Source organism: Leptidea sinapis, chromosome 10 (genome assembly GCF_905404315.1).
Source record: "Leptidea sinapis chromosome 10, ilLepSina1.1, whole genome shotgun sequence".
NCBI classification, from domain to species: domain Eukaryota; kingdom Metazoa; phylum Arthropoda; class Insecta; order Lepidoptera; family Pieridae; genus Leptidea; species Leptidea sinapis.
The window spans coordinates 4,567,788-4,594,543 of NC_066274.1; the positions used below are offsets into that span (position 1 = coordinate 4,567,788).

Genomic DNA, 26,756 nt, shown 5'->3' on the forward strand with positions numbered 1-26,756 from the left:
TATTTTTTCATTAAACATGGTAAAATTATTGACAATTCCCAGACATGAAACATGAAAGGACACAGTTAGAAATGAAAACAATAGAGTCGCTCTTTTTAACCGACTTCGAAAAGGGAGGTGGGTCTCAGTTCGTCGGTATGTTTTTTATATTTCTTACCTCAGCCTTACCTTACTTTCAACTGGGATTTTGATACTTGATAATTTTGTATTTGAAAGCTGGTGCTTCTCGTGTTGCAATTTGGTTCAGATCTGATAATGGCAATCATGAAAAAACCATAAAAGTCTTAAATTCGCTATAAGAATGTACGCGACAAATTTAAGAATTACTCAATAATGCGCCAACCAATTTGGATGAGGTGAGAGTTTGGTTAGGTTCTGATTATGGGATCCATGACAAAGTAACGGAACTCTTCAATTCTTAGGAGCAAATTAACGATACTAGGCCGAATCTTTTATATGCTATCCGGATATTTGAGTCACTTACCGTCACGTCGTTATGGTCAAATAATTGTCGTAGTCAAATATCAATGGAACTCTTTTACGACGTACAGTAAGGGTGTGATCTGTGGCAGAATTTCTAACTGTCTGTAAAAAAATTGCAAAGCGCTTACATTCATTGTTGCATTGAAAATTTTTGTAGATCTACACAAATTTAGACAGATTATTAGTTAGTGTAGTTAAGATTTACTAAAAATCTAAAAATTAACAAAAAAATTATAATTTCAAAAACACTATTCCAAAACAATAGTTATTATGTGTACTAAAAATTATAAAAATAATTACGTATTTTTATACAATCTTATTAATAAATCTAATTCTAGTAACGATTATTGTTATTTATGAATCGGTGTGAGCAATGATTAACTATATTGTATTTTGTGTAATGTGAACGGCTTACAACAACGTGAACAATTACATACTAGTGCTTTTTACACGTTATCACGGAAGTATCGTTACCTAGTGATATTTGATACTTATTTACAAAGTATGTAAAAGCTAATATTCTTCAGCTTTCCTGTATACGAGATAATGGCAAGAGAGACATGTGAAGAAATTTACAAACCAAATAAGCATATTAATATTTCATCACTAAAGGATTTAAGTTGCTTGGATTTAACCACATTTAAGATTTGACAAAAACTCTGATACAAATATATTTTGATATCCGCTTAGTGTAAGCATATACCAAACAGATATCCATGTCTAAAAGATAAATTTTATTTCATTCAAGGAACTTAACATTTAAATAACCAGTCTAACTAATTATTATATGTAAATAAAAATTTTATATTTGAGTATTAGTTGCTCTCATTAAACGTTATCTTAACTTATTAAATCCAAATCCCTTTAGAACGTAAAGAAGTAACAAGTAAAAACACAAGCCAATAAATACACATACAAACTTTCCCCTTTATAATATGAGTGTGATTTTTGATTAAAAACGTAAGAAACCCTCGACTGAGCAGATCTTGATCGGAAAATAGGGACAGACTGACGAAAGTAAAACTTATACCAACCCTCTTTTTCGACTGGGTTTAAAAAAATACCTAACTCCTACTCCACTGATGTCACTGTCCAAATCGGGTTCTTAATTCAAAATACGCAGCTGAAACTGAAATTGTGTTTACATTGCTGCTTATTGACCAATAATATCTTAAAAATTGGAGTAAACGCAGAATTGGCGTCATTTGTGGCATGTGCCATATTTCGACTTTGATTTTGTATGAAGTGCGTTGTCTATATGTATGGAACGTCATTGATAGCAGTAGTAATAATTATCCTATTGATTCTAATATTCTTCTTTTACTATTATTATTTATTGTATTATAATTTTGGTGTGAGGTAATGGTCTCCTTACCAATGCTCTAAATAAACAAAAAAAATTGTTACGATAGTTAATGTCAAAAGTCACAAGTTGTCACATTGTCTTAGGTCAAATTTGAAATTAATTATTAATGTGTTTTTATTGTTTTGGGTTAGGTTGTGATTTTGTGAAATGTGAATTAAGATTTGAAATTATTTTATACTGCTCGAATAGTATTTATTATTTGTTTTTGTTTATGATACAATACATCTATGAGATAGTATATACATGTACAGTATTATACCTAGATTGAATATTAGCTTTTTAGTTTTGACCGCAAAAAAAAGGTACGGCCGGTGTTTTGCTGGTTAATAATACAAATTTGAAACAGTTTTTAATTGCATTTATTAGTGTTTTTAGTGTACTAAATACCATAGAGTTAAACAAAATGCAAGTTTTCACTCAAAAGCGAAACCCAATAACTGGTAGCACGGAATGGGATGTTCAACATGAAGATTATGACTATCACCAAGAGATAGCACGATCAGCTTTCGCTGATATGTTGCACGATACTGAGAGAAACAAGAAGTATCATAGAGCATTACAGCTTGCTATAGAAAAAATGCATAGAAATGGAAAAAAAGCCAATGTCTTGGATATAGGTATAAAATATAATAACTGTATGGACTTTAAGTATATATTTCATGTTCAATAATATCCAGTCAACCAAATTTTCAGGAACAGGAACAGGATTGTTGTCAATAATGGCAGTAAAGTGTGGAGCAGACTCTGTAACAGCCTGTGAAGCATTTAAGCCTATGGCGGATTGTTGCGTTAAAATTCTTCAGCGGAATGGTGTAGCTGATAAAATAAAAATAATACCAAAAAGATCAACTGACTTGATTGTTGGTGATGATGGCGATATGCCAGAGAGAGCAAATATTCTGGTCACAGAAGTGTTTGACACTGAGCTCATTGGAGAAGGTAATTATTGTAAAAGGGTAACTAATCAGGAATATTTAGCAATAGCTGTGCGATAGTTGAAGTTTATTTTATTGAATTATTGTTTTTCTCTTAAGTTCTAGTTGATACTGTTCCAGTTTATATGAATTATATCATAGTTTACCTTATTTTGCTCACCGCCCACTTTGAGAATATGTTTTTTTCTAGAGTATTTTCATGTATTTTTTTGCCTTTTTAGACTATATTTTTTAGCCCCATCTGCGCCATCTCAATGCCCCCTAATTTTCTCTGGGTCTTCTAGTGCCCCCCCAAAGTCTCAACGCCCACAAGGGGGCGTTATCGCCGATGTTGAGAACCTATGAATTATACATTTATGATGTGCCATCTCCTGCCCACCTCAGATTTTATTTGCACTAATCAGAGGTACATAAAATATCTAAAATGCTCTAAACACCTCATCTGTGCTGTTTACACATTGCGACTAATCTTAATCTTTCTGGTTCAGACCCAGGGGTGGGCATTCCATATAGGCAACTAGACAATGCCTACCTTAATAATAATCTAAATTAATATATAACATTAAATGTTAAAGTTAATTTAGTTCTGTTATTCTTTAACTAAATATCTATTGACCAACTACCCAGTAAGTTTTAGGTTGCCTACTGATCAATCACTGGCTGTGGCTTAAATCCTAATAAAATTTTCGCAATAAAAATCTCAAGAGCTTAGCTAAGCTTTTTATATACAATTGATTATAAGCATGAAGTGTAGGTATTTACTTGTTATGTTTCCTTTTTAGTATATTGTAAGTATTTTGAAAAAAGAGAAATTAGAAGTTGCTAAATTATGTTATGTGATAAAAAGAAATATTAAGTACTCAATTAAAATATAATAGAGAGATTGTGTGATAATAATTGTGGTCCATAGTTTTCATTTGTCATCAAAATAAAAGTTATTTTTATCAGTAGACATATTGGGTATATTTACATATTTACAGATCACCAATATTTTTTAAGTATTCAATAACTTTTAAGCATGAAAAATTATCACAGTGATTGCAGTAATATATAGAGAATTACAATAAAAACTAATTTTATTAAAATACTATGTGTAGCAACTAAAGAGGAAAGCAGTTTAATGAATTATGAAGCATATACAAATGGTGGTGTGCTACTGATCTTCCTCACAGGCATTCCCTCATTGCTGAGGATTGTGACTCTGCTTAAGTTCGTCTACAGCTTTCCTCCATCTGTTTCTGTCTGTCAAATGGTGGAGTGTGATGCTGATGGGTTGGTTAGTCTGCTCGGATATTTGATCAGACCAGCCTCTTGGTCTCTTCCCCTCAATTTTCTCGGTGACCATCAAACATTGTAGGTTATCAGCACCGTGATACTGCTATGATATTATTGTGTAAATAAGTGTGTTAAGTGGTTATGACAAAGCCATTATAAAACAACAAAATTGACATGCAGAGAACAAATCTAAATGTAAACCTCTTCTTGTTATGTGTATGATACATAAATTTCTAATGATTATATTATTAAGTACTTGTATCTAGAGCTGTGCCTTCCTTGCTAGCTCTCTTTTATATTCTACGGCCATAATTAGAATTTTATATTACATATAGCAGTAGAATGATTTTGTTTCCTTTCTAAAACAAAATAAAAATATAAATGCCTTGTAGTAATATTTTGATACATTTATTTAGAAACAATAGAAGTGACATTTGTTAGTGCCATTTTTTTCGTAAATTTTGTTTTAGCAGATTTTTTAAGTTAATATTTATATGCTATGTAAAAATAAATTATTAAAATTTCTTACTATTTTTATTCTTTATTTTACTGTTGTATATAAATACTGATCATTACCATTAAAAGTGGAATGCTATTCAACACTACCCTTACTCATTACTTGGTAGCCTACCTCAACCTGACATTGGCTCAGTTGTGGTGACCTTTCCACAAAAGCCACAATATAAAGAATAGAATAGAAATTATATCATGGTTTACCAAATGTCAGTACTGGTGGGATGCTCTTTTGCACAGAATTGCCATTATTTTGAGATAGGTACAACAGCTGTACATTTTTCTTCTGTGATGAAGTACTGTAAAAGTGTAGTTGGAATCTGGCATTTTGTCATATTGAACATGTTGGCACTGGGGTGCTCTTTGTCTTGTTATTTTACTGTTTGAAAAATGTACACTTGACATGTTTATAAAATTGTTGGTTTACAAAATAATTATCGGCACAAATAATAGCCTTATGTATTAGTAGGTTTCTAGTTATTGATTATTTAATTAATTTGTTGTAGGAGCACTATCAACATTTGATCACGCACATAAACACCTATTAGAGGAAGACTGTATTGTTGTGCCAGATTCAGCAGTAATCTATGCTCAGGTTGTGGAGTGTCCGATGTTACAAAAATGGAACAAGTTGAATGACCTAGTTGATGAGGATCTAAATCTTATTTTGCGAACACCAGAGAGTGTTAGTATCTATTCTTTCATTTTTCAGATTACACTAGTGTGACAAGATGCAAAATACTGGAGATTTACAGTAGAACATCTATATTTAACCAAAAACAAAAAGGCCAGACTCTCCATTACTCAACATATAAACCCTCTGTGTCCCTTCACAATTTAAACAATTTAATAATTTTTACATCCTGAGTTTCTTGCGTTCTCCTCCCATTCTTCTATGGTCTGAGGCGTATATTTTCAAAGCTGGTAATGAGTGAGTTTTGTAGAGGTGGTAGTTGTTCAATAATCGGCCACACATGGAGTATTGCTGTCATCTCTGGTCTGGCGCACCTCAGTATCTGCTCGATCCATTTGACCGCGTGCAACGTAGAGCAGCTCGAATTGTCGGGGACTGAGTGCTCTGTGAACGGCTGGATCCCTTGGCGTTGCGTAGAGACGTCGCTTCATTGTGTGTCTTCTACCGCATTTATCACGGGGAGTGTTCCGAAGAGCTGTTTAACCTGATTCCTGCCGCCGAATTCCACCTTCGCACGACACGCCACAAGTTAGGATTTCATCCCCACCATCTGGATGTGTGGCGGTCCTCCACAGTGCGGTTTTCAAGGAGGTTTCTCCCTTGTACTACAAAGCTGTGGAATGAGCTTCCTTGTGCGGTGTTTCCGGGACGATACGACATGGGTACCTTCAAAAAAAGCGCGTACACCTTCCTTAAAGGCCGGCAACGCTCTTGTGATTCCTCTGGTGTTGCAAGAGAATGTGGGCGGCGGTGATCACTTAACACCAGGTGACCCGTACGCTCGTTTGTCCTCCTATTCCATTAAAAAAAAAAATTGACAGAAGTATTTGGAAAAAAAAAATTAAAAAAATATGAATTGGTTCGAGTGCTGAAACCTGAGTTGTTCTACTGTTCGTGATTAGTTAGTGATTGCAATTTTCTTGTCATATATTTTAATGGCCAATTTAAATTTCCATGACTGATTATCTAACATTTCTGCCAAATAAATTCTAAATAAAAACATCCTTTTTGTGTTATTACAGATAAAAAATTGCGCTGGCTCTGCTGCTGTCCATGATATACAACTTTCACAGATTCCTCGGAACTCGTTTGTAGAAATATCCGAACAAATCCCAGTGTTCTATTATGACTGGTCGGGAAAATCCGCCATTGACATGAAAAAGACCATTAAGCAGAAGTTTACAGTCACAGCTACTGGGAAGGCGCAGGCTGTTTTTATGTGGTGGGAACTCAATATGGATACTGAAGGTACATAAATTACTAATTATATTCTCGTTACGCATCTAGTTTTGGTTATGTGACTGTTATAATTGTCTGTATTGTATTTATATTAGTGCGTTCTGCAGGTTGTCCTTTTGGTAAGTGTCTAAGCGAGTCTAAGGCTGCCTTATTTATGGAATCCACCAGTCTCAGCCAGTATTTATTTTATGATGTATAAGTTTTCGATTTATGACGAAGAATGTAATAAAACATTTTCCCTTTTAAGGTACCTATAATACATAAAAGATAGGTTGATCTCTTTGACATATTATGTCAAACTGACATTTGTAGGGTTGTCAGGATATAAAAAATTATCGATAGATACTATCGACGTTAGTTATGTACCATATAATTGGGTACAGTTTAATTACAAACGCTACTAAATTAATTGAATATTTTAATATTACCAGAAATCAGTTTCTGAATCTCTGGAACAATCTAGTACATTTATTATAAACTCTTGTTCGCAAATATTATCAAATTGGTAGTCCCGCCCCCAATCTTCTTCCATTAGTTTTCTGCATTTGGTTTGGTTCTTCCAGTCTTCTGCCGCCACTACCAACATTTATTTACCGTGAAAGGCGGTGTTGTGTTGTGTCTGACACTGTACTCTATACAGCTGACAACTTTATACTCAATCCTTAAAATTTTTAAACTTATGACCTCATAAATCATAATAGCACAGTACAATCGGTCCCTATCATTTAAAACTATTATTTTTTTACACATTGTAAGCAATGATATTTAAAAGTATAGATAGGTTACTGAGACAACATTCGGTGTTTATAAACTAACGCACACGTGAATAATTTAACATTGCAATAGCACACCACATTACGATTACACGTCAAAGAAGGATAGTAAATGCAATTATCGCAAACGAAAAAGAGATAAATCTAATTAGCTAATTGCTTCGTATTTGAATAGATAAATACAGAATCATCCATCAGATATGATTTTTTACCGTACACCGTGATTTATGCCTAAAATACGATTCATTCATGAGTTCATGTAGTAAAAGCTATAAAGGGGTAAAACTGCATTGAAATTAGGTAAATAAAGTGTCATTGATTTTATAAAAATATAATTTAATATTAATTACTTATAGTATTTAGCCACATTGATGATATCAATTATTTGTACATAAAATAATAAAAAACATACAGACGTAACAAAACAAAACCGAAATTTATTTACTGTAAGGGTTTATCCAAAAAGTTTTAAGTTTAACAATTATTATTTTTTGTATCTTATATTATTGATGAATGTCTTTTTGTTGACGGTTTATAACAATAAGATGATAGTAGAAGAATAAAATGATCCATTGATTATTCTGCGGTTAGCAAGGGATATACCGAGAGGGACAGTGTTACTGAAAAAAACTCCTACGTAAGCAAATAGCACTCACTGTCTATGTCCGCTACCTACCCTAAAACTTGTTTTTGTAGTTAGATAGTTCAGCTACCTATATACGCACTTATTTATTATTACATTTCGTATTACATTCACTGGAACAACGCTTCTTTTACATCATTTCCTAAAATATACTACCTCGATCATCCCCAAACAGACAGCATCAATATTTCGCCATTTCAGTTTTCGCCTTCAGTACGTTAATCTATGTCCGCACTCGAGACTCGAGTCACGTGGCGGCATTCGGATTGACTCGGCTTGGCGGCGATCGGCGATGTCATGGCGTCACATTTATTTGTTAGAGAATTAATGAAATCAAATAAAATGTTATAATTCATGATTTCTTAACTGTGGTATGTAAATCTATGATTTCTTTACTTAAGTAATTACTGCATCTTCCCGTAACACAAGACGGCATTTTAATGGTGTACCTATAGCAAATTGTAAGCAATTCTGTCAACAACAAATGCGTGCGTACCGTTTTTGTATCGGGAGAGCGACTACGACCAAAGGAACCAATTGACTCCATTTAGGCGATTGATTTTCGGCCCGCTAGTGACATATCTACCTCTTTTATTACTATAATATCATTGATTGTAAGTAGGTGTAATATTTAGTTGGTAATAATGACGTTAATTCGCTTACCACTGTTTTTGCGATGTTCTTCTTGTTGTTACTTGTATCTATTGTAATGTTAATAGCATTCGAACAAAATTTTCACCATCACAGATATCTCAAGTAATATTATATTAACAATATTAATTAGTATCGGCCTACTTATGAAAGAAACAATTTTTATTTTTGTTCGAATGAAAACTGCGTACCACAACGGGCACACCCTAATTTCTCTATAATATTTTAATAACCGCAACTCGACGACTACAGCGCGCCTATTTTGCGTGGTGAGGAGGGCGGCTAATCCTGCCACCCTAGTTCGTCAAGGTAATGTATCAAACCTCTGATGTCACCCATGACCTCGGGGAGAGTCCTCGGTGACCCCAGGTGTTTGGCCCGGTATGAGGCCACACTCCTACACTCCAAAATGACATGTGCGGCCGTTTCGTCCGCCTCCGTGCAGGCTCTGCACAGTGGGCTGTCGGTGACACCTATATTGAACAGATGCTTGTTAAAAGGGCCGTGACCCGTTAGTACATGAGTTATTTTCCGTAACCTAGGTCGTGGAAGTTTTACTAGCTTGCGAGAGAGCTTGGGGTCTATTTGAGGTAGAGCTTCTTTTGCTTGTCTACACTCACTTACATTCATCCAGTACTTATTATGTAATTCCTTGGTGTGTTAGCGTATTACCTTCGTAGGCCAGCTAGGCGGGAGAGGCATAGTTGGTTCTGGTCCTTTTGCTGTCATCGCTGAGCCTCTCCTGGCCAATTCATCAGCGGCATCATTCCCTCGTGAGTTACTGTGTCTCTTTATCCATTGAAGAGTTACTTGGTTGTTATTTTCGCATAACTCCCTCAGACATTGGTGACAGTTGTATATTAGCTTAGAGGTGATAGTGTGGCTTTGTAGGGCTTGTAGTACTGATTTGCTATCTGAAAGGATGCGGATGGAGTAGTCTTTTACCTTTCGAGTCAAAGTAGCAGTGACTGCTTCTATGATACCCATACATTCTGCTTGGAAGACAGTGTTATGAGCTCTTAGTGATGCAGCTATTCTTATATTTAGGTCATCCGAGAACACTCCGTATCCCGTGCCCGACCTTGTCTTTGAGCCATCTGTGAAAATCCTGAGGTTTTTTGTACTGAGGTCCTGCGGTGTAATGCTTCTTTTATTTTTGTAAATTTTGTCTTATCGAAGGCTCCTTCAATGTCCACGAAGGTTCCTAGACAAAAGGTTTTTTCCGAAAGTGCGCCCTCTATAACGTTCACTACAGCGTGGAGTGCAGATTCGGTGCTTTTACCCTGACTGTATGCGTGTTGGTTGGGGTGTAGGGGTATGTTCTTAAGGTAATTCTCCCTCAGTTCTCTTTCACACAGCCTTTCTAGGGTCTTCAGGGTAAAAGAGGTAAGGCTTATGGGTCTGTAAGATTTAGCGTTAGAATAGTCACTTTTACCTGGTTTAGGTATGAAGATCACTTTAACTTCCCTCCATATCCTAGGGATGTATCTATGCGCTAGACACGCCCTGAAAATGTTGATCAGCCGGTTGTGGAGACCTTCTCCTCCCCATTGCAACAAGGCGGGAAAGATCCCATCAGGTCCTGCTGACTTAAAGGGGTGAAAGGAATTTATAGCCCACTTTATTTTATCGGTTGTCACCAACTTGTGTGCTTGTTGCCAGTCAGCTTCCTCAGCGGTTATGTTTTCATTTACCCACTCGATATGCTGCATTATTTTGCATCCTGGAAAGTGAGATTCCGTCAGGACTCGCTCTGTTTCCTCTGGTGAGTTGGTAAATGTACCGTCAGGTTTCAGCAGGGATCCGAGGATTTGCCTGGGTTGGTTAGAGATTAATTTCCTTGCCCTGTTGGCCTGGTTACGGCATTGGATGCTGCTGCAAAATTTACGCCAGCCTTCTGATCTTCTGTATCTGATGCGTTTCTTGTATTCAGACTTACACTCTTTGTAGATGTCCCAGTCGTATTGATCGCCTGTGTTCATTGCGCGGTTCAGATGTCTCCTCACTTTTTTCCTGAGCCTTTCTAATTCAGGTCCCCACCAGGTCTGGGGTCTTGGTCTGTCTGATTGAGGGCTGGTGAGGGGACATGTAGCATGATAACTGGCAGTCATGAACTCGTATATTTTTGCTATTTGGTTTTCGATGTTGTCTACTCCGATTATCCTGGCTGGGAGTGTTTCGTCCTTTAGACGCGATTCCATCAGCGACTTGTACTGAGTAAGATTCGTTCTGCGGGGTTTCCTCTTGGGAGGCGGTGTAGTGATGTTTACCTCCATGTTAAAAAGTATCCATCTGTGGTCTGAGCAGGATGCTTCTTTCGACACATGCCAATTGGATATATAATCAGACACTCCCTCTGTTGCTAAGGTGATGTCTATAATTGTTTTGCTCCTTCTATTTACAAAGGTGGGTTCTGAACCTACATTCAATATATTAAGGTTAGTAGAAAAAAGGTATTCAGTGAGTTGCTTACCCCTTTTGTTGGTTGTTTGCATGCCCCAGAGCGGGTGATGTGCATTGCAGTCTGCAGCCACAATAAGCTCGGTCTTGGTTGTCTCGCAGTAGTTCACCAGTTTGACAAGTTCTTCCGGCGGTGGGTCTTCCCCGTCAGGCATATAGACGGAGGCGACCACTATCGCTCTCTGGTGAGTTGGAAGGATGTGTCTGTCCAGTATTTTTATTGCGCATAAGTCTCTGTAACAAAAATCTGTTAGGGGTTGCACATGTAGATTATTAGAAATGTAGATACAGGCTCTAGGGTGTTCTGGTCCTGAGTAATGTATAAGCTTACCTCCGATATTGGAGAGATGGCATATCCGGCCCCGCCTAACCCACGGCTCCTGGATTAGGGCGAGAGCTGTAGGGTTAACCTCCAACCATTTCCGAAGTTGGGCCGTTGCGGTTTCGCTATGGTGGAGGTTTATTTGGATGGTGCTGCACTTAGAAGGGGATGCCATCTTTGGATAGCACACCCTCCTCGCCATCCCCGATGCAGAGCTCTTCAATGCCCTTGGTGCAGTCGGCATCGCCTTTGGTGCCCGTCGCCAGAAGCTCTTCGAGCTCCTTTAGGCTGTCGAGCACTTCCTCCGAGGGAGAGCTAGTGGCGCAGTTGCCGTCTGCTGGGTCAATAGTTTGAGCGTCCATGGGTTCCGGCAGTGCATCACTGTCGTCTATATTATTCCCAGTTGTTGTCGATGCCTCACCGTTTGTATCCTTAGAGGGGGGGGGGGGGGGTCTCGGTGTATTTACCTCCTGGCCCCTGGAACTTCCGATATACTGAGCCCAGCATGAATGATAGCCGGCGCTCATGCTCCAAGATTTTGGGGATTTGGTCCTCCGGGATGCTTACCACGATGAAGCTGTGGTCGTTGTGGTGATAAAGGGCGTGTAACAACCAGCTGTCTACTTTGGCCCAAGAGTTTTGGAACCGTAGCATCCCGCCGATTGCTTTGGTGTCCTTCCATTCACCTGGTAGTAGAATGCCACACCTGACGCGGTTGGGAATTTCCCAGATGTTTTTTACTGCCAGGGTGTCACCGTTAGGGAGTTGGATTTCCGGGACAGCTATTTTCAGCCACTCCAATGTTTTAAGATTAGAGCACCACAGTTTTAGGATGCCCCCATCATAGACGGGTTTGCCCAGAAACGCAGGCCCTTCTCTGTCTTCATTCATAGCGGCCATCATGGCTGTCATGAGCTTATCTTCAAGCTTGCTTTGTATAAGCTGTGACATATTCGCGTCAATATGCCCTGTAGCGGTAGATGTTATGGCCACAACAGGGTCGGTTTTCGCAGCGTTGGCGTATGATGTCGGTTTGGGCTGATTTAGCAATTTGGCCCTCTTGTGGTCACCCCTCGGAGAGTTGGTGTCGTCCAAGCGAGTGCGTTTGGTGGATGTCGAGGGTTGGGCTACTCCGCCTGCTTTGTTGGAAGGAGGCCTTCGGTTGTCTGGGGCCTTCCTAGGATCATACCGGGCTTGCTTGACCGTGCTGGGTTGCGGTTCGGGTTCAGAGGAGGGCATTGAGGCGCTAGCTTTCTGAGCGTTGGGCTTGCGAAGGCGAGCTGCTATGCGCCTTTGCCTCCTGTTGGGTCGATGGCGATCTGTGTTGTCATGTGCCGAGTGACTTTCCCCTATTCGGGGTTTGTTTTGGTTTCGGCCCTTGTAAGATACGAGGGTCCAACCTGCCTCCAGTCTGCTGACTGATTGGGCAGACACTGCTGATGCGGCGTCTGTGCCCATAGACGGTTCCCTATTAGGCTCCTTGGTCTGTAATTTCTGGGTGCCAGCAGGTGCTGAACACGCTCCAGAGGTCTGTGTGGTCCCGGTGGATTTCTCCGCCGGGGAATTAGTTTGTTTTGGGGTTTTTTTGGATCTTGGGTTGTCCATAGTTTACCGGGTAAAAACTTCGTTCCCCTTGCTCCCCCGAGCCCGCAACTGGGGATGGTTAACTTAACCATCAGGGCTGCAAGGGGAATATAGGTCCAGCTGGTTGGCCTCTTGCGCGACATCGGGAGCTCGAGATGAGCGGCTGATGGATTCGATCCTATCCATCAGTTCCTCCACCCATTCTTACCCCGTCAGCATGGCTGAGCACCTCCCCTTGCGGGGACCAGCCGAACCTCGCCTGTGGCCCCGCCAAGGCGGGGACACTTGACCATTACCCTCGTGGCGGCTACTCACGGGGCTACCGTTTAGCTTGAAATCAGGACCGAAGGAAGCGTATTACGTTACAGGGGTAACTAATCCCCGACCCCTGTCCCGCTCAACCTCCCAGGACTCCGTCATCTCCGCGTACGGCGATCAACTGCGCAGGCCAAAGACGCAGGTGGATGCTGTAAAATCTTCCGGTTGGCACCCACTAACCGCCGGAAGAGTGGAGCAGATATTAGCCACTGGCCAGCAAAGGACTGCCATTACGCAGCGATTAGTGAAAATCGAGCGCAATAACAAATCAGTCACAGGCACAATGTTTCCAGGGTGTGAGAGGTAGGTGTCACTCTATTCAGAACGCCTAAGAGAGGTTTCATCGTGGATCGACACCACCGCCCACACGTGGAGGTTTCTGCTAAGCACCCCTAACCTAATACCTATTTTTATTATAATAATATTAATAATCATTATTTTTCGAAAACTGCCACCATTTTTTTTACAAATACAATAAATATGAACAATTAACATTATAAGAATGAAAGAAAAAAATAACAATAGAAATGTTAAAAAACAAAAAAAAAAGAGATATTAATTCTGTAAAAACATGTAAGGATTATTTTAACAACTTAGAATGATAACAAACGAGGCAACCGCGCGATTCGCAAAAAGGAAAGGTCTCAGCAAACGTTAGAACCTAAATTCCTAACACTGATATTCTGAACCTCCTAGATATTTTTTCCGTGCCAGCTTTCATGGCAGTAATATGTGAACAAAATAATTATAATATTTATAGTATCCGTTTACCAATAAAACTCAAAATTTAATAAATTTATAAATGTTAAAATCAATCATCACGTAGTGATGTGGATACAAGCTTTAACGTACATTCGCAGTAGTATATAGTAAAACACACGTGTATATAAAAAAAAAATAAGTAGAGTATAGTAATATAATATAATATACACAAAATATATCCTTTAAGATGCTCTTGCAATAATAGCTTTTTGTAGTTATTTTAAAAAGATTCCTTTGTGTGTAAATTTCGAAAAGGTGGTGGCAGGTTATTCCAAAACTTAGGGGCTTTTTATATATTTAACACTTAACACACAGCAACCCCATATATTGTTTTTCACTGTACAAACAGTAAACACAAAAGAAAACACGGAGCAAATAAAGTAAAAACAAAATGGTCTTGCACTTTGCAGGAGAGCGAGACAGGTTATGATCTGTTGCACATCACACGAGTGAGACAGATACGGGATCGTTGGTGTAGTGTTTACCTCGCGAGTCGCGTTATAATTCGTTAAGAATTAGGCGGTGGGCCAATAATAGACCAGTAGGCAAGATTACCTTACGCTGTTAAATTGCGAATACATGTTTTTGGAACATTTTATATGTAAACAGCGCATCTTCTTCTCTAGTCGTATAACTTCCGACGAACACCTTTTCTAAATAATTTGTTTGTAACGTAGCCTCTGCTAATATGCGTCTGTAACACTGCTTTTCAAAGGTTTAGCGTAAGGTAAAAATTACTGGGTGGGTCTTTAATGGAAGTTTGGTTATAGAATAATTGAACCAAATTAAACTAAATTAACTTTAACACTACAGATATATAATTTAAAATTAGGTTTTTATTGAGGTATACAACGCCTATATGGAATGCACGCCCCTGCATGGTGGCAAGAAACAACAGAGTACATTTCGTTTCCATTGACATACATCATAGAGAAAGAGTATAATCACAAGAAATATATTTAACACCCACTCTGTCTACTGTCAAATGTCAACTGTTTCGGTTTATGAGATCCCACTACCAGACATAGGAATAGCGTGTTTTTTTGAAGTACGAACTTCGATTGGAAGGGTAAACCGTTTCGTAACGCGTTACGTTACGTAAGGTTTTAAATTTTTATATTTTTCTATCTGTCTTCCCTTTCTCTCACGCATATGGCAGCAGTAGGCAGGCTCCTCCTCTCTCACTTGAACCAATTGTCACTATTATAGGATTAAAAAATATTGTAAATATACTATACTAACTAACTAAGAGGACATGACTTAGGTGGTCCCTGGATGGGCATAAATCGACAGCTTGGAAGCGAGCATTTTCCCCCTAAAAATAGTTGATCTTTTTATATAAGTAGGGGAACAGGGCGAAAGACATATGTGATGGGAAGTAATGAGGCAACCACACATGGACATCCGCAACACTAGGGGTCTACAGATGCGTGACCGGCTTTAAGTTGGGAGTATGCTCTATGCATTTTGGTCCCTAAGTCGTTTCGGTTCCGGAAAACTGCAGGTGGTAATTGGTTCCTTAAAGTTGTTGTGCGAGGCAAGAAGTTCCTCGCAAAACGTTTTGTTGTAGAGTTGCAGACATGCGGGTGGAGTTTCTCATTTTGACGTAATGTCGGGTAGAACTCGGCTGATTTGACAGTATTTTTGTCAGTATTAGCGGGGGTCTTACGGCCGTTCCCAATATACCATCTACAAATAGCGATAAATTACTACCTCCTACTGTCAGTAATCTGATGCTGTCCCAATATACCCAATAAGTCAGTCTTATCGCCAGTTTACTGTTGTAATTTCCAAACTTCTATCCCTGGTCGTCCCATTGACAGACAGCGTGTACAGATAAGATGAGTTATCGTCTACAGTATAAGTTTATTGGGATAGAAAAAAAAAAAGATTTTTTATCTCAAGATAACAACCGGAGATAGGCTGATTATTGGGAATGGCCGTTAGTCTTATATCTAATAGTATATTGTTATTTTTCGAATTACAGGGATTGTACTTAGTTGTGCTCCTTGGTGGAGTCACCCCGATGCTGATCTAAGTTCAGAGCGACCTCAAGACACAATACCCTGGCGTGACCATTGGATGCAAGCAGTATATTATTTACCTCAAGAACTTCCAGTACAGAAAAATAAAGAAGTAACATTAATAGCCTGCCAAGATGAATACTCCCTATGGTTTTATGTAGAGGATGATGAAAGTACAAAATGTCAATACTTCCAACGTCCAATATGTGAATGTGGTGTTCACATGGCCTTATCTAGGACTCACTTATCATATTTAAATGATGGCAGACGAAGTAAGAAGCTATTGCAACAATTGAAAAATGACTTAGTAAAGGATGCTGTTGTTTTAGATGTAAATGGAGGTAGTTTTATGGGATTAGCTGCTGCAAAGTTGGGAGCGAAGAGTGTTTATATATTAGAAGATATGCCTTTAAACGTTGGTATACTAGAAAATTACATAAAGGAAAATGCTATTGATAATGTGAAAATACTATCGGAACCGTCGGAGGAAATATTGGCAGAAATAACAAATGTTGTGTGTGATCCAAATTTTGTTAGTGCAATATTGCCGTGGGAGAATTTGAAGGTCGCCTATCTCTTGCATAGATATAGGAATAATTTAAAACAATCAGTCACAATCATGCCAGACTCCTGTGAGTTCTGGGCAATGCCGGTCCAGTTTGATAATCTACACAAAATAAGAGTGCCACTTAATAGATGTGAGGGGATTGATATGACTATATTTGATAAGTTGGTTGAGGTAAGTTTTGTTTTATGAATTACTTGTTTTATTTTTGACGATTTGCGTGGTGCTGCTCAGATTTTTGGATTTTCGTGTCGAAAAAGTCGAGAGCGACACTTGAGCGACAATGAGTGTCGGGCGTAACGAGGGCCATGTTCGCCTTTACACCCTCTTGTGCTTTAAAGCCTCAGTTAGCAATATGGCGATGTCAGTATGAAATCAAAGTGAAACATTAATCCAAAAACGCAGACAGCAAAAAATGTCTTTTCACGAGTTATTACAATTTCCATATTACCTACAAGTTCCATATTTCGGCTTTGTTTTCTTACGACATGATTTGTCTATATGCATATGGAACGCCATTGCCATCCAATATAATAAAAAAAAACAATAATTAAAATTTTTGGAGTATAAAAAAAAACACATGACGACCGATTCTCAGATCTACCAAATACTTATATCGTACATAAAATTTATCTTAATATTTATGTTCGATTGCCATCTTGCGGATCTGTGGGTGGAACAGAATAATATAAAAATCACGATACTAAAATAGTTGTTGATCGTAGACGGGTAAATTTTTTTTTAATGCTGAATCATAATAAAATAAAAATAAAAAATATTGTCAAAAAAAATTAATTAGGGGTGGGTCACCCTTATCATTTAGGGGTATGAAAAATGTGATAGATGTTGGCCGATTCTCAGACCTACCCAATATATATACGCCAATTTTCAAACAAATTGGTCTAGCCGTTTCGGAGGATTTTGGTAACAAATACCGGGACACGAGAATTTTATATATTAGATTTTTCTTTAAAAGTTACTTGGGCGCAAAAAGTCAAACCTAATATTTTGGTGTTTATATGTAAATCTGTACCTATGTTATTTTAACAGAATTCACGGATAATAAGCGACGCCGACATAGAAGCTCAGCCACTGTGGGAGTATCCATGTAAATGCAGAGGAGAAGCGAGAAAAATATTGGATATTGATCTAAATAACTTACAACCGACATATGCAGCAGATGGTGTCAACACTGTAAGGTAGGTAATGTTTGATTATTATATTTTTAGGCAGATGGCAAAAAAAGTCTTTTACAGAGATTTAAAAGATACAAATTTAATTTGTACCTAAATTTATGGACTCTTACCAACTAACCCAACCGTAGACACATGATCCATAAATCTTGGTATATTTGTTTAACTCTCAGATTGTGACTCCATCTACAGGATCTATTTTACAATTGATAACCTGCTCGAGTGCTCAAGTCCAATAATTACATGTTAGGATATTAACTTGAGATGTCGCTCAAATTCAACTGAGCCAACCGTCCGCATGACACATGATTCGTATATCTTGGTCTTGAGGTGTCTCTCGTTTGAATGTAAACAGTTTGTTATTTATAATTATATTATATTTCGGTTTCTTCGTCCAATATTAGAACAGGCAAAGAGTTTGAGCTTATACAGCCATGTCTTCGGGTATATGCCATACATCAAAACCAAAGACGTGAAGTGACAGCTGTCAAAATCCGTGTACTTAAATCAATTTCAATGGTGCTTTTTTTGGAATTTTATAACCTGGTGACTTAGTTGGCTCAGTCGTGGTGACCTTTCCACAAAAGCCACAATATAAAGAATAGAATAGAACCTGGTTACTAAGACCTTTAAGTCAAGTCTTGTATTTGTCAATGGTATGCTGACAATCAAACCAAAGAGTACATAGCAGTTACTCCAAAGAGAAATCGCAACAATAAAACTATTCTATTTACAGTGATGTAGTGGAGGACAGTCATCATTACGTGAACGGATTCGCTATCTGGATCACCTGGATAGTTGGTGGAAAACAGATGAGTGCAGGGCCCACTGTGTGGCCTGCCGTGGGACAAAACGTAGACTGGGACATGCACACGAGACAAGCTGTCCAAATATTGGTGAGATTTATTATGAAAACTAAATTGTTGCGTTTTTTTTTTTCGTCAATAATATTATATCTTTCTTGAGAGAAAAAATGCCTTTAAAATGACAGGGGTTTTAAAGAACTTCTTTGTAATTATATTTAAATCCATTAAGCGGAGTCTATCGCGTTCGAACACCGTGATTTTTAACCGACTTTTGTCTTTTGATTTTTAACGACCGACGAAAAGGATGAGGTTCTCAATTCGATTGGTATTTTTTATGTATGTACACCGACAACGCTGAGATTTATGATCCGATTTTCGTGTTTCTTTTTTAGTTTGATGTGGAATGTTTGCCATTTGGTCTCAAAAAAATTGACATAGTTAGGCCCATTTTATGACCATTTTTAAGAATATTTTTGTTTACGTGGATGGTGTTATAATAGTTTGTGTACTGCTTTTTTAGGAGTTTTCATTTAGAGTGATTTATATATTATTATTGTTAACCCGTTTGCCGATAAGTGGGTCTAAGGCTACCTGTCATTCATAGCTAACAAACGTTCTTCACGATATTTCAGTGTCTCACAAGAACGAAGCGAAATAGGGGATCTATATTGTTTAAGGCATGCGGAATATTTCTTAAAAGAAATTACTATTTAGTATATGACAGTAAAAAGCAGTGAAATCTTATAGTTTACCTGATTAATAACACTAAAAAGTAAAAAATTTAGATTCGCAAAAACTCAAAAGTATAATATAACTTGATAAAGATTTAATTTAATTCACGTCTTGTGCAAATCTTTACCTTTAATATTAATAAAATACTATTATTTGTATGTCCTACCTATTGATTGGTTTGAAGTCGGTGCCAAGCCGAATGTAATAAAAGGTCAGCGGGATCGCTTCGTCTAGAACCAAACAACCCAGGCGGGCAGGCATATTTATTACGTAGGTGGTAGATAACTTCTCCGTCTTTTAGAGTAGGTATTAGAGGGAGAGAGAGAAAGAGAGAGGAGATTACATGCCAAGAAGACAAGTGCTAAAATCTATAGATAAATAAAAGACAAGCGATAAAAATTATCAAAATAAAATTTTTAAAACCTAGTTAAAAAGTACGGTAATAATTTTTTTCTTTACAGAAAAAACCCAGAAATGTTTCATGCTCCGACAAATGGTGCTTCCAAGTGGCATGCGACTTAGAAAAAGGAGTGTTCAATTTAGTACTGGACTTTGTCACTGATTAATTACACAATAATATACAGTATCCGGTATAAGATAATGCACATCGAGGTTCGGAAAGAGTTGGAGAGTAGCAGTTTAGTAGTGTTGTTTCTTTTACTCCGCACCTATATTTAGGAGTTTCCACGTTGAGTCGTTAAGGCGGGTTTTCACTATCCGAGTACACTCGGTTATCTACTCGGACACTACTCGTATAGTATTAACACGTATGGCGGTAGTTTTGAAGTTCAATAAGTGATTTTAAACCCTACTCTGATTAGTAATATTTGAATTTGAATATTTGACAACTACGAGTATACTATCTTGTGCGAGTGTCCTCCGACGGTGAAAACCCCGCTTTATGATTTCTGGAACTTTCTATGTTTCGTGAGAAGTGGCAATGCGTGACCCATTTTTATTTGTGAATATGTGCGTTACCTAGTGGTTTAATATTCAAAATACTTAGCCCCGATTTCATAGACCATTGAAGTAGATCGCGGTTAGCACACTTTGAAGTAAGCTTACGACTATAAACGATATTAAAGATCTAATTCTTATTTTACAAATACAAACTAAACGCAGTTATAGCCTAAACGCGTTTAAATGCTGACCGTCGAATTTTGGACTTTAAACATATTTGCTCGCGTTCAAGAGCTGTCAGTCAAACATTCACATTTAACAATTTTGATTTATCGATGACAGTTTTGACAGGTGTTTGAAACATTCTATATGACACGTAAACTTAGTTTACGTCAACACGCTCAAGAGATATTGTGAAAACTTTTTGTGTTTAATTGAGATTAAGATTTCAGTTGAACTCGTTTAAGTAAAACTGAGTTTTATTAAACTCAGTTTGAAGGGTCATTGGTGAATTCGGGGCTTGGGAGCTAATGCGATTGACGACCGACGACTGATTTGATGCGCATGATTGATTTGAGTACTCATATAGCCGAATGGTTAGTGACCCTGACAACTAAGCTAGAGGTCCCAGGTTCGAATCCCGGTAGGTGCAAACATTTACATGATAAATATGGATTTTTTTTAAATAAGGGACGAGACGAGCATGACGTTCAGCTGATGGAATTTGATACGCCTTGCCCATTACATTGCAGTGCCAGTTGCCAGCAGTTACATTCAGACCGAAACACGATAATGTTTACACATTACTGAGTTTCGTCTAAGTGTGTCAATATTATTATATTATAAAAAATGCCAAGCGTGGCTGACTTTTTACGACTTGTCAAACAATCGATTACAGTAACAATAGATTCTTCGTTCGACATGTTCTTCTCTGGCGCACGCGTTGTTTGCACACTCAGTATATTAAATGTCTATGTCTCTTTCGTTCCATAGCTTTATTTCTATGTATTTCATTCACTAACCTCTTATATATACCACTAGACTGGCGGCTGTCAAAGTGCTTTTGTGCCTGTTTGATATTCGCCCTTTTGGCGCTGTTGGCTATAGCGAGAGTCTGCGGTACTAAAACTAGCGATGACAACCCCAGCAAACATCGATATATGGTGGGAATTTTTACTAAAAATATGTGTACTATGTTACCTTGATTCTTGAAGTATTAATAACACGGACAACGAACGAGATTAATTCCAAATGCAAAAATACTTCAGTGTTTTGTACGTTCCTTTGCAGCCATTTGTATTAGACGTCAAAATTAGTTCTCTGGACACTCGCGAGTGGCGCTTCAAATAGACACAAAAGATTTGCTGTCAAACATTAAGAAAAGGCTGTCCAGTGTTATTTATACAGGTTAGTGGGTTCATTATATTTCGAGCCAGCCCAAGAGACGTGGTGCTTTACTAAGCCTGCTGATCTGAGAGAAGCACGAGTGCATTATTTACTACCGATTTGTACATTAATATTAATTAAAATTAAAACAATATAACAGAATTTAATTATTATTTAATTTTTAAAATATTACATTAAATGTATTTTTTTTCTGTTTTGATTTTTATTTTCACCCTTTCGTATATTTACGCCGCGCCGACGTCTATTCGTAATATTTCAGTGATAGAATAAAATCTATTAGAAGAATAGGGTTCACTAACTTGTTTTGTTGAATGTTAATTGTTGAGTTGATATGTAAATGAATGGTTCAAAATAAAGTATAATTTAATTATAATGCAGTTTTTTATTCATTAGATAGATTTGCTTATTTAATTTTAGTTTTTTTTTTATTTCAAACTTTTCTATATACATATTACGTTACATAAACAATATAACATTAATTCAAATGTTTAGCATTTTTCTTGTATGAAAATAGGCCACGTTTAAAAAAAAAAACAATTATTAAGGCTTAACTATTACATATACAGCGCGGACTTTTTTATGAGCAATCATGAGTTATTTTAATATATACACTATTTTATATTTACTCATTTACGATTTGCTGTTGACAGTGTCGTGTTCTAGGCAACTAGAAAGCATATTACAAGAACTAGCAAAGGAAAGCATAACCATCTCTGCTTTAGCAGCAGCACTGATAATTTATATTTCTAAAACTACAGTTATAACAAATTCAATGGAAGTGTCAATTAAAGTAAACACAGCCGAAGTAGAATATGTGAAAGAATATGTATATTTAGGACACATAATTGCTAATAAAGAATGCATGGGTAAAGAACTGGAACAAAGGATTACAAATACTTGGAAAATAAATCCTTGGTCACTATCAGAAGTTATGAAAAACAAAAACTTAAATATTCCATTAAAGAAAAGTATTTGATGCGTGTACACTACCATGCATGATTTATGTTTGCCAGACCTGGGCACTTACTGACAAATAAGAAAAAAAAAATTAAGAGTATGTCAAAACAGCATAGAGAGAAGTGTTTTAGGTATTCGATTAAAGGACAGAGTAAAACAAGAAGAAATAAAAAGCAAAACCTACTTTAGAAATGCCATTAATTTTAGCAAGAGAAAAAATGGAAATGGATAGGACACATCCTTAGAGATAAAGGGAACAAATGGACAAAGACAGTTAGGTACACAGTGGATATCACTTAAGGAAAAAAGAAGAGGAACAGGAGGACAGTTTAAAAGATGGGAGGGTGATGTACGTAGTATAGCTGGCCACTTCTGGCTACGAATGGCTCGACGTAAAAAGAAATGGGTAAATGAGACTTAACATTTTATGTCTCAAGGTGACGATTGCAAGTGTAGTGCCGCTCAGATTTTTTTTCAAGAATCCTGAGCGACGTTGCATTGTAATGGGCAGGGCATATCAATAACCATCAGCTGAACGTCCTGCTCGTCTCGTGCCTTATTTTCCATTAAAAAAGAAGTGGAAGATACTAGAGGCCAATGTCAACTGCTTGCCAAATAATATTGTAAGAATTAAAAACATTGCAATATATCAATAAAGGCTATTATATTTAACATGTCGTCAATAGTTTTTTGCAGGGCACGCAAAATAATGACTTACAGGTACCATTTTGATAACTTAGATTAGATAGTTCCTTTTTTTGACTTCAGTATACTTCGCCCAAGTGCAAGGCTTAGTAATAGTGAATTCTATCATCTTGCAACTCCGTGAACGAATACGTCTACACTCACAACTACAGCGCACTATGAGATTATTTAAGTGTTGCTGAATATGTACCTACATAATAATTTTTATCTCACGTCCTATTCCAATTCCGCTTCCCGTTTTCTCTCCCGTTTCCAACATATTATATGAATCTTATTTCGTGAGATAGCTATGGCAAACTAAACCTACTATTGCAATTTTTTACAAATCCCGCGGAAACAATGGATTTTTCTGGGATAAAATGTAGCCTATGTCCTTTCCCAAGCTCTAGTCTATCGCTGTACCAAATTTCACCAAAATCGGTTCAGTGGCTCCGGCGTAAAAGCGTAACTTAAATTCACTATTACTATATTATTAAGTAGGGATTACTACAAGTACCTAAACGCTTAGTTCAATTTTGTTGTACGGTATAAAAAAAAAAGTAATAGCAAGAATACAAGCTTTTATGTACGTATATCTATATCTTCCACGTAAGTAGCGATAAAAGCTTGTAATATATTAGTAAACAAGCGCTTATGCCACCCAAGATGGTAAGTCAATAACAAAAAGCATCTCAATAAAGGTATAGCTCCACTAAACCGGGGTTGGCAAAAGGCAACCGTTAGTTTGCTATCGCACTCCGTAAGTGCGGATGTTACTGTATGGTAACTAGAATCTATTACATACCTACCAGTTACAAATAAGTTCGAAAAACTTACCGCTTAGATATTCAACTCTTGTAGCATGCTTTTTGTCCATACTTCACGCAATCTACTTCATTATACATTCGTTGGAGACCCATACGATTAATTAATTATTTATGGCTCATTAGAAAATCAGTAGCCGCACTGGGATCTTGCCGGTACCAAAGACTATCTAAACATGAAATAGACGTTTTTGTTTTTCGATGCCGTATATGTCAGTCACGTAATAATTCAAGTAACGTACGATAGTTAAACTCAATTTGACGCTTGTGGGGTGTAAATCCATTATTAATGATATAACGGAAACGGTTCTGTGCTTTATGATATCTGTACTTGAGTCTTATGGGTAAGAAATGTACGAGATATAACGGTTGTCTATGACTTGAGAATATTATTTCATTATTTATTACTATCATATATATAAAATTGTCGCGTCCCGGTGTTTGTTACCAAAATCCTCTGAAACGACTAAACCGATTTGTTTGAAAATTTGTGTGTATGCCGGATAGGTCTGAGAATCGGCAAATTTTTCATACCCCTAAATGATAAGGGTCTAAAAGGGTCCTCTAATATTTTAATTATTTTTTTTTGTCATTTTTTTATTATTACTTAGCATTAAAAATACAAACTCAACTATTGTTTTTTAATCGCCATTTTGATATTATTCTATTCCATCCACAGATTCGCAATAGGGTTTCAAGATGGCAATTGAATATTTCGTTTAATTATATTTTATTTCTCAATTTAAATTAACCTTCAACCATCGCAATATGGCATAACATCGTTTGCCGTGTCAGTTAGTATATTATATACTTAACATAAGTAATTCGAAATCATAAACGACCGATATAGCCGAATGGTTAGTGACCCTGACTACTAAGCTAGAGGTCCCGGGTTCGAATCCCGGTAGGTGCAATCATTTATATGATGAATATGGATGTTTGTTTCCGAGTCATGGATGTTTATATGTATTTATGTATGTTTAAGTAAGTATATTGTATTAAATATATCGTTGTCTTTGTACCCATAGTACAGGCTCTGCCTAGTTTGGGACAAGATAATTTGTGTAAGAGTGTGTCAATATTATTATTATTATTATTATTATTATTATTATTATTATTATTATTATTATTATTATTATTATTATTATTATTATTATTATTATTATTATTATTATTATTATTATTATTATTATTATTATTATTATTATTATTATTATTATTATTATTATTATTATTATTATTATTATTATTATTATTATTATTATTATTATTATTATTATTATTATTATTATTATAAAGCAGAGGACGTGCCCTACCTGGACCCTCTGAGGATCCTACGCCTTTTTAAAGTAATAGGTCTCGAGGATATAATTTAAATCTCGGCACAGTAACACGTTTCCTAGTCAGTAGTTAGCCTCGATTCTCCTCCTTAACTTTTGAGTTGAGGGTAGGCGCGTTAGCGCAAGAAGGTAATTGTAATTGGTGCATTTAAGTGCATTGTAATCCTAAAATCATAATAATAATAATAAGTAATCCGTTCGCTCGGACAACAATTATATTATTTAGTATTATTTACATCTGTAAAAATATCGTAACTAACATTAAATACTCCTTGTTTATGGCAAATACTAAAAGAAGTTTTAGAAGATGAGGTTTTATGCCTATTTATTGCCTCTTAGGTATTTTTAGCAATCTGGAAAATTATTATTATAAATAATATTTTTAGGGTTCCGTAGCCAAATGGCAAAAAACGGAACCCTTATAGATCTATCATGTGTGTCTGTCTGTCTGTCCGTATGCCATCGCCACTTTTTTCCGAAACTATAAGAAGCACCCCCCGTAACTTCTAAAATAAGACAATGATAAAACTAAAGAAAATATATGATGTACGTAATGTACATGTAAAAGCAAAGTTTCACCGAAAATTAGTTTGAACGAGATCTAGGAAGTAGTTTTTATTAATACGTCATAAATCGTTATAATGAACTACAAGAACTTCTATGTTATGTTACTTGCTGCTACGGAACTGTTCATGGGCGAGTCCGACTCGCACTTGGCCGCTTTTTTTATAAATAATGTAGAAGTGAAACTTCTTTATCGACAAATGAGAGAAATGTTATAAAATTTATAACAGTGTTGCCACGATTTTCGGCTGCGCGCCATGTTGTTTTTTTTTTATCATAGTTCAGTGGTAATGTGTAAACAATAATAAATTAGTTTGGAAGTGATAAAATAAAAAAAAATTAAGTAAGTAAGTAAGTATATCTCTTATTTGTATGCATGTCTATAATAATAAAAAAACTGTAATTTAATACGGATTTTTTTTTCTTAACCCAAATCTTCCTAATTTCTGTGAAGTTGTAAATAGCAGAAAAATGATATATCATAAAGAAGTTAATGTAATGTATGAATATGTGTCCTGTGCACCAGAATACACATAACACATATTTTTTATGGATTATAAATACTGGTATTTTTGATAATTTTAAATGAATATTTCAACTACCTATAAGTGACATTAAGCGGGGTTTTCACTGTCCGAGTATACGCGGACTGAGTGTTGGTACTCGACTCTTACAACTACACGCGATCCGAGGGGACTCGAAGGCAGTTCTATTCATACGAGTTTACTCGGATCATTTTATA

General features: G+C 36.7%; 1 protein-coding gene across 3 annotated transcripts; it reads left to right on the forward strand.

Annotated features, from left to right (window-relative positions):
• Positions 1 to 131: 131 nt before the first annotated feature.
• LOC126966488 (protein arginine N-methyltransferase 7) lies at positions 132 to 21,836 on the forward strand. Of its 3 annotated transcripts, none has more exons than XM_050810572.1 (9): positions 132 to 135; positions 2,225 to 2,466; positions 2,543 to 2,788; positions 5,079 to 5,257; positions 6,289 to 6,514; positions 16,006 to 16,781; positions 17,658 to 17,806; positions 18,537 to 18,696; positions 19,800 to 21,836. In XM_050810572.1, exons 2-9 carry the CDS (start codon positions 2,253 to 2,255, stop codon positions 19,902 to 19,904), a joined length of 2,055 nt encoding a protein of 684 aa, XP_050666529.1. In that variant the 5' UTR covers positions 132 to 135; positions 2,225 to 2,252; the 3' UTR covers positions 19,905 to 21,836. The 3 variants fall into 3 exon arrangements, with proteins under 3 accessions (XP_050666529.1, XP_050666527.1, XP_050666528.1); XM_050810570.1 differs by lacking the exon at positions 132 to 135 and adding an exon at positions 1,962 to 2,151 and having other exon boundaries at positions 2,216 to 2,466; XM_050810571.1 differs by lacking the exon at positions 132 to 135 and adding an exon at positions 1,962 to 2,151.
• Positions 21,837 to 26,756: the final 4,920 nt, after the last annotated feature.

Bases quoted from the DNA above. Each gene is read 5' to 3' on its own strand.
- LOC126966488 (XM_050810570.1), top strand. From the start codon at position 2,093: ATGTACAGTATTATACCTAGATTGAATATTAGCTTTTTAGTTTTGACC. The intron at 5,258-6,288 runs GTTAGTATCTAT...GTGTTATTACAG, and splicing joins TTTTGCGAACACCAGAGAGT to ATAAAAAATTGCGCTGGCTC. The intron at 6,515-16,005 runs GTACATAAATTA...TTCGAATTACAG, and splicing joins ACTCAATATGGATACTGAAG to GGATTGTACTTAGTTGTGCT.